Here is a 9357-nt window from a genome sequence, read left to right as displayed (position 1 = left end):
ATGGACCGGGTACACATTGGTGTGTTATTACAGAAATAATTACTTCGACCTTTTCGGACTTCCTCCACCAAAAGAGGTAATCAGTTACATTCCAGGTTTGAATTATAACAACATACAGTATCAAGATAAAACAAGTGTGTTGTGTGGTTATTATTGTTTATATTTCATACATTTATTACAACAGAGTGTCTTTATATGATATATTATACAAACATTTAAACATCAATAATCAAAAGAAAATGAACAAACAATAATAAACTATTTCACTAATGTTTTAAAAATAGTCAAGCGTTTGCTGACAACATAGCTTTATGAATATCTATTGAACCGCCTTGTTTTTACAAACTTAGATTTCAATTTACCGCATGAAGCACACGCGGCTTTTATCATTAATCTTCCGTTTTTTGTTGTAACATATTGAGGATTTACATTATCGGTGTATGTTCGTTCTTTTAAACAATATATTTGTTTTTGTAAACTCATTTATATATATTTTAATTATAAAAAAGGACTCGTCGGTTCCCGCCTGTATAGTCTATTTATGAGTAGTATAGAATATGATGGTTCCGGGGGGATTTTGGCCTGAGGGTGTTCTTAAATCAATAAAATGGGGTTTTATGTCGAGCTGTCTTACTTTTTGGGTTGATGGGTAAGCTATGTCGAGCTGTCTTACCCTTTGGTTTGATAGATAAACACTTTTTTAGGCTTCAAAGTGTCCCGGAACCATCATATTCTATACTACTGGCATGGAGGTTAGTCATGATTAGTAGATGACCACTATTGATTTTGGGGTCACTGGGCCAAAGGTCAAGGTTACAAGGGCCTTGACTTGAAAAGCTTGTCCGCCCAATAACTTGAGATTCCTTTGGCCCACAGTCTTCATATTTGGCATGGAGGTTAGTCATAATTAGTAGATGATCCCTATTGATTTTGGGGTCACTGGGCAAACTCTCAAGGTCACAGGGGCCTTGACTTTTAAGCTTGTCCGCCCAATAACTTGAGATACCTTTGACCCACAGTCTTCATATTTGGCATGGAGGTTAGTCATGATTAGTAGATGACCCCTATTGATTTTGAAGGTCACTGGGTCAAAGGTCAAGGTCACAGGGCCTTGACTAAAAAACCTTGTCCGCCCAATAACTTGAGATTCCTTTGGCCCACAGTCTTCATATTTGGCATGGAGGTTAGTCATGATTAGTAGATGACCACTATTGATTTTGGGGTCACTGGGACAAAGGTCAAGGTCACAAGGGCCTTGACTTTAAAAAGCTTGTCCGCCCAATAACTTGAGATTCCTTTGGCTCACAGTCTTCATATTTGGCATGGAGGTTAGTCATGATTAGTAGATGACCCCTATTGATTTTGGGGTCACTGGGCAAACTCTCAAGGTCACAGGGGCCTTGACTTTTAAGCTTGTCCGCCCAATAACTTGAGATACCTTTGACCCACAGTCTTCATATTTGGCATGGAGGTTAGTCATGATTAGTAAATGACCCTTATTGATTTTGAAGGTCACTGGGTCAAAGGTCAAGGTCACAGGGCCTTGACTAAAAAACCTTGTCCGCCCAATAACTTGAGATTCCTTTGACCCGCAGTTTTTATATTTGGCATGGAGGTTTGTCATGATTAGTAGATGACCCCTATTGATTTTGGGGTCACTGGGTCAAAGGTCAAGGTCACAGGGGCCTTGACTAAAAAACCTTGTCCGCCAAATAACTTGAGATTCCTTTGACCCACAGTCTTCATATTTGGCATGGAGGTTAGTCATGATTAGAAGATGACCCCTATTGATTTTGGGGTCAAAGGAGCCTTGACTTTAAAAAGCTTGTCCACCCAATAACTTGAGATTCCTTTGGCCCACAGTCTTCATATTTGGCATGAAGGTTAGTCATAATTAGTAGATGACCCCTATTGATTTTGAGGTCACTGGGTCAAAGGTCAAGGTCACAGGGACCTTGACTTAAAAAACCTTGTCCGCCCAATAACTTGAGATTCCTTTGACCAACAGTCTTCTTATTTGGCATGGAGGTTAGTCATGATTAGCAGATGACTCCTGTTGATTTTGAGGTCACTGGGTCAAAGACCAAGGTCACAGGGGCCTTGACTTTTAAAATTTTGTCCGCCCAATAACTTGAGATTCCTTTGGCCAACAGTCTTCATATTTGGCATGGAGGTTAGTCATGATTAGTAGATGACCCCTATTGATTTTAAAGGTCACTGGGTCAAAGGTCAAGGTCACAGTCTTCATACTAGGAAGAGTCCCTATTCCCGCCAGTGTAGTTTACATGACATATAGTTCCGTCTGTGACTGATGCTTAAAAGAGGAGTAATAGATTGTATCTATCTTTTCTTCTAAAACTACCACAAATGATAGTGTTTGAATAACCAAACTTACTTCACGTTCGTCTGCAAGACATGTCGGAATCACTTTGCCTATATAGATGAATAAACGTTTGCCCCTTTAGCTTTCTTTGCAATTAGTACAGTTAATGATTAAGTATTTAGTATTGAAGTCTTAATACCACTTTACGTTTATAACAAATTATTTATCATTCAGCGCGGCGAGGTGCATGTTATAATGCTTTAAATACATTATTAAAACTTAATTAAACATATGTTGATGTCCCTTCTAGAGATGAATAAAATTATTTCCGAGGCATAATATGCTTTTAATATTTGCATATACAATAGTTCAGTTTTAAAACCAACACACTATACACTATCATTCAGCAGTTGGTGTATATGCTACAGGTCAGGTTGTCATGTTGATGTATATATTTTATGCTGTAATTCAGAGTGAAACATCTACATACATGTACGTGTATACTATGTGTGCGTTACATCACTCGGACTTGAACTTCAGCTCGTTTAGAATTTTTGTTATTCAGACTTTTCAATTTTTTTAAGTAAAACGAAAAATTAAATATATACTAACTATACCTAAAGCGACATTATGCCTATCCATTTTACGTGCCAAAATAACTTAAATCTCGCCATAATTCCTTTTAATTTCATAATTTACGTCACGTGAACAATAAATAACTTGCATGGTCCAAGGAAAATTTCTATTTTCATCGAAATTGACTTGTAACGGTTCAATTGATGAAATGAGTGGGACATTCTTGTTATATTTTAGACAGTTATATTTTATACTTAACACTTATCAATATCAAAGGTTTGCCAATCATCATTATAACAGTTAATCTTCTGAAATATATACTAAATATATCACTCATAATACTCAACTTGACAATGAAAATATGAGCATAATGTCACTTTAAACAAATACGTTATATGACCGGCCAGAGATTATGAGTAGCGTTTCAGGTATCATGAAAGCTGCATGCCTCCAGATGACCCAAAATATTTCAAGAAAATAAAACTTGGAAAAAACCATGCTAAAACTTTGAGAAAAATAAACAAATTAAAGATTCAAGTGATAATTTATATCTCATGTGCTATTAATTTTGTATTTTGTAGTATTTATCACCATATTTCTACTGCGTTACTAACACAGTAGGGGCTATTTATGCATATTTTGACCTCTTTTTGGTAATTTACGTCGATTTTAAGTGCCGATTATATTGTGTCAAGTACTTTCTTTGTTCATTTCACAATATTTTACCTTTAAATACATCTTCAAAATTTTCATGAAAATTAGGATCAATCTGGAGGCGTGCTGCTTGAAAAGCATTTCTAGTTATTAATCTAAATAAATTTTAGTTTTGTCAAAGTGTATACTTTGCCAATGTATGCTTGTAGATAAATCATTTACCATTATTATTTTATTTCTTACAGTATAAACACATTGCTAATGTTTCTAAATTTCATTATTATAAAGGTCATTTAAGTACAAAATACCATGCTTTAATATTATACTTTTAATAATTAATTATAAAAGAAGATGAAAACATTTCCTTACAATGGTTTTTATAGTGCTTTTGTGTGTGTAACTTTCAACTATTCAAAATTAAAACGAATAACATTTGTTCAGCTTTGAAGAATTGAATTGATTGTCATTTTCCAGCACACTTTGTTTTCATTTACTATCACTTCCACTCAGTTTTTTGGAAGATTTAGATATTTTTACAGGAGTCCATTGTGCTATACGTTTGGCAACTCTCTTTCCCTGCTTGTTTTGATACTGCTATACTTCAATATATTTCCCTAAACCTTTTGTTTTAAATGGACTTCTTTCTTCATCTTTTAAAGGTTTTCTAACAACAACTGGAATGAAAATTTCTTCATCACAATAATCTTCATATTTCTGGAAGACATAAAGTCGTCTATTATCACGTGAGAAATAGACCTGTTCTTCTTCCAGATAAATCAATGTAATTTTTGGAATCATTTCCACTGTAACTTTACCGGTTTTGAGATCTTCTAATGTATCGTCTATTTTCCTGCCGTCACTGAACTTGGAATTAATGGTATCTTGGGAGAAAAGTACTTTGTTTGGTGAAATTTTCTCTATTTTCCAGGATTCATCTGTGAATGATAAAACATAATTGTATTATTCATTATAAGATTGCCTTCGTTGAACGGCTAATAAACTTGCACTGCCTTATAAATGCTTATAAAAGATGGGCCAGGCATAGTTTGAGCATACGCCAAATCAACATAATTCGTCAATGCATAAGTTTATTGACGTATGACCTTAGGTTTGTGAAATACACCACACAAACACTGTAATGTCAAAGACCGAGATTTTCATGGAATGGCACGTAAGTGTCACATTGAAGGTTCCATGATAACCGCCGTATGAACACATCTGCGGATGTTTCTAAATTCAAAATTTTACTATTTCACGTTTAAATGTTGAATTCTGCTTAAGCCGGTGCTAGGGGGCGTGGACGGTAACTTGCACTTTCCAGTACCGTCCATGAACAGGCTCAATCAAACCGAGCCTGCAACATTTTCAATTTTGCTGTGTTGGGCTTTCTTTAGGGATTCTATATTTATCTATTTTTTGAAGAATATAAGATGCTTATTACGTGAAAACAAGATTTGAATGTGAAATTATGTGTAATAAATGTAGCAAAATGTAAATAAAGTAGTATTTTGAATTCCATACAAAATACTAGGTCACTACAACTGTACTTATTGCCGAAAAGCAACAGAAGCAAACAAGTTCAGGTAACAGGTCAAGCTGGTTAAAGTATTTTTAGAAACTATAACTGAACACCAAAACTATAAAACTTTTGAGAAATAAATATGAAAACACTTCTAGTGCATAATGGGCATTTATTTGTGCCTCTTTTAGAACTTACGAAATGTTACTATGCATGTACATGGGGTATTTCTGGAGAATTCAATTAAAAAAAATAACACATTTAGTTCAAGAAAAGTATCTGAAACAGTAACTAGGGTAAAGGATCGCAAATACGGACAGATGACAATTTCGGACACCAAACTGTATAAATCTAATATCTTATAACTAATACCCCATAGGATTAAATTAAATAACCTACTTTTACTTTGAATACAAATATCCTTATCTACAATGTGAATTATTATGTATTCTTAAATCCTAATCAAGCAGGCCCGCTGGGTTCTTTCCCTTTTCGTTACCGAGTCGGAAAGTTTAAGATAGATAAATACAGAATCCCTAAAGAAAGCCCAACACGGCAAAATTGAAAATGTTGCAGGCTCGGTTTGATTGAGGCTGTTCATGGACGGTACTGGAAAGTGCAAGTTACCGTCCACGCCCCCTAGCACCGGCTTAAGCAGAATTCAACATTTAAACATGAAATAGTAAAATTTTGAATTTATAAACATCCGCAGATGTGTTCATACGGCGGTTATCATGGAACCTTCAATATGACACTTCCGTGCCATTCCATGAAAAGCGGCGTATGGTCCCCAGGTAATAAAAAGCGTGTGCCCTAAACGAGAAAACAATGGGCGGAACTAAATAAAATGGAATTTTGAAAGGGGATCAGAGGTTATGAAGCCTGCGTATCACAGATAAGACGTCAAAAGACAAATTTAAAAAGCAGGCAACATATCCTAAGGGTGATTCAACATTATTCAAGTAGGAATATTGGAACCACCCAACTAGAAAATGCCGAAAAGTTGAAACTAAAAATACCACAAGCACAACAATAATGTCGTGCTGAACGATCTTCAAGGATCGAAAATATAACATCATTGATTAAATGTACGGGGAGACTTTTTACAGCCGCCACACGGCACAAATAACACGGATGTGATCATAAGATAGATAAATACAGAATCCCTAAAGAAAGCCCAACACGGCAAAATTGAAAATGTTGCAGGCTCGGTTTGATTGAGCCTGTTCATGGACGGTACTGGAAAGTGCAAGTTACCGTCAACGCCCCCTAGCACCGGCTTAAGCAGAATTCAACATTTAAACATGAAATAGTAAAATTTTGAATTTATAAACATCCGCAGATGTGTTCATACGGCGGTTATCATGGAACCTTCAATATGACACTTCCGTGCCATTCCATGAAAAGCGGCGTATGGTCCCCAGGTAATAAAACGCGTGTGCCCTAAACGAGAAAACAATGGGCGGAATTAAAACCGCGAAAATTCAAACAAGAATCACGGTGAGTATATTTCTCAACGATTATCCATAAAACAATTATTCACTGTCTTATTTGTGCTTGACATATGACATACTTTGTCTTTAAATGTAGAAATTGTCGAAGATATGTGCAAATATACTTTAAAATCCCTAAAAATAAGAAAAAATAAAGTGTCCGAATTTCCCCGATCACTACTTATGGGCAGCATTTAATTTCGAACCAGAACATTTTTAATTTCGGACATGTTCTGTACATTTCAAATATGTCCTCGTATAATAAGGTTCGTTGCTATTAAACCACATTTATTAAGCATAGCTTTCGGTTTCAGATCTTTGAGATGGCTAGATAATCTAAAAACATCTATAAAAAATACGACGACGATTTGATTAAAGCAGCAATAGATGTCATAAAATCTTGTCAAATGTCATTGCGTAAAGCGTCACAACATTATGGTATACCAAAATCAACATTAAGTGACAGATTAACAGGGAAGGTTGCCTCTGATGCTAAATCTGGTCGTCCTCCTACAGTGCCATAAGTTGTGGAAGCAGACATAGTTGGACGTGTGACAACGGCAGCTGGGTGTGGTTTTGGCATAACAAGGCGAGATTTCTTGATAAAAACAGGCCGATTATGCAAAAAAATGGGTCTCAAAACTCCATTCAAAAATGGAATACCAGGCAAAGGTTATTTCCAAGGTCTTAAGAGAAAACATCCATCTATTGTAATCCGTAAGCCAGAGAAGTTGGGTACATCTCGAGCCAGGTGCCTTAATCCAACTATTGTTAACCGATATATTGATGATCTTGGTAAACTCCTTATCAGTCTTGGAATTGAGAATAAGCCATCTCAAATATGGAACATGGACGAGACAGGCAAACAATTTGAGCACAACCCAGTCCGTGTAGTTGCAAGAAAGGGGGTGAAAAATTTGCCGGGTCGTACTAGTAATCAAAGGACCAACACCACCATCCTGGCATGCGTAAGTGCAAGTGGTCAAGCTATGCCTCCTCTTATGATCGTGAAAGGTAAGACCCAGCGGTCACTATATTCGTGGAACACGGCTGCAGCGCCCCAAGGGACTAAATGGGCCTTCCAAGAGAATGCATGGATGACAGAAACTATATGTAAGGACTGGTTTGAAGAAATATTTCTTCCCTTCTGCGGCAGTGCTAGACCCCAATTATTGATTTGTGATGGTCATCGTTCACATGAAGCACATGCACTCCTGGAAATTGCCAGAGATAACAATATTGAAATTCTGGCTCTCCCTCCCCATACTACTCACAAACTTCAGCCAATTGACAAGAGTGTGTTTGGCCCTTTTAGTGCATATTACAACGAAGGTTGTACTGAATTTCTCTCAGCTAGTCCTCATCACACTATAAATAAATGGTCATTCCCTGAGATCATTGCACGGGCTTGGGAACGTGCCATGACTGAAAAAATATAACTAGCGGATTTTCATCATGTGGTATATACCCCTTCAATCCACGTGCTTTACGTACAGAGGATTTGTTACCATCGACTATGTTTGACAAGCCTTTGCATGTCATCACCTCATCAGTTACACCCACCTCTACAATGACTTCGACAGCGCTTGAAGAGAATTATGTTGGCGTACCAGAAGTTAATACTACACTGAACCTAGCTTCATCAAGTACGTCTATCCCTTATGAACCCTTGCCTGACCAACAGATTGAAATGCCTACCCCCTGTGTAACACAGATTGTACCATCCATATCATCTACGAGCAATATATCTATCCTTACTCCAAAATTTTACTCGGACGACCCTAATGAAGCAGTAGAACTTCATGAAGCCACTGATCAAGAAATTTCGTACATTCTTCCTCTATTTCCCAAGATTATAATTGAAGATATAAAACTTTCTGGTGGGGATTTTTGTAGTGAAAATTGTTTGCCCAATGAAAATCAATCCCAGAATGATGAGTTGAATGCACTTGCTCCTTTGCCACAGTGCAATTGGAATGTTGACATTGATTCCATATTTAATGTCCCACAAAATGTTAATGTAAATGAAAGAAAGAGGAGAAGTACCGTTAGTACTTCGCACAGGCTACTCACGTCCAATGAAATATTGGCTGAAAAGAGGCAGAAGCAGCTTGATAAAGAAAACATCTTGCAATTAAAAGAGCAACGTCGCCATGCGAGAGAGGTAAAAAAGGCGGTGAAATTTATTCAGGATTAAAAAAAAGATCAATGTTAATTTAAAGGTGGGTTTATTTTATTACAGAAACAGTTTTTGCACATTATTCTTCGACATTTTCTAATATTCTAAGATTGAAAATTACATAACAATATACAATAAAAACAGCGCTACGATCAGGAAAAAAACCGTAAACTAATCTATTCCAAATAATTCTGTTTAATATTCAGTTATATTATTCTTTTTTAAAAAGCTCTTACTTATACATTTAAATTATATTCTGAATTTTTGTGAGTGTTTATTTAAAGAAAATATGAACACGCCAACTGCTGCTTACCTGATATTCTTTGATCGACATTTTCAAACATTTTAAGATTAGAAAATACATATCAATATACATTACAAACAAAGCAACGATCAGGAGACAAACTGTAAAATAATCTATTAAAAAGGATTATATTTAAAGTTCTCACTTATGCATTGAAATTATATTATGTTTTTTGTCTATTTACAGTAAATATGAACACGTCAACCGCTGCTCACCTGAGAGATAGAGAACTTTTTGGAAGTTTATCATTGTATATAAAAATGAAAGCAATACTAAACACTATGGTCAATTGTGAATACCTTTACGACC

At 36.0% G+C, this 9357-nt stretch overlaps 1 protein-coding gene across 1 annotated transcript; it reads left to right on the top strand.

Moving 5' to 3' along the window:
* Positions 1–7194: 7194 nt before the first annotated feature.
* On the top strand, positions 7195–8004 carry LOC132756672 (uncharacterized). Its single transcript, XM_060747804.1, has one exon. It carries the CDS (start codon positions 7195–7197, stop codon positions 8002–8004), a length of 810 nt encoding a protein of 269 aa, XP_060603787.1.
* The last annotated feature ends 1353 nt before the right edge of the window (positions 8005–9357 follow it).

Source organism: Ruditapes philippinarum, unplaced genomic scaffold, assembly GCF_026571515.1.
Source record: "Ruditapes philippinarum isolate M1 unplaced genomic scaffold, ASM2657151v2 ctg3786_1_1_1_1, whole genome shotgun sequence".
NCBI lineage: Eukaryota > Metazoa > Mollusca > Bivalvia > Venerida > Veneridae > Ruditapes > Ruditapes philippinarum.
Note: the sequence above shows the minus strand (reverse complement) of the source record. Positions and strands in the feature narration are given on the sequence as shown.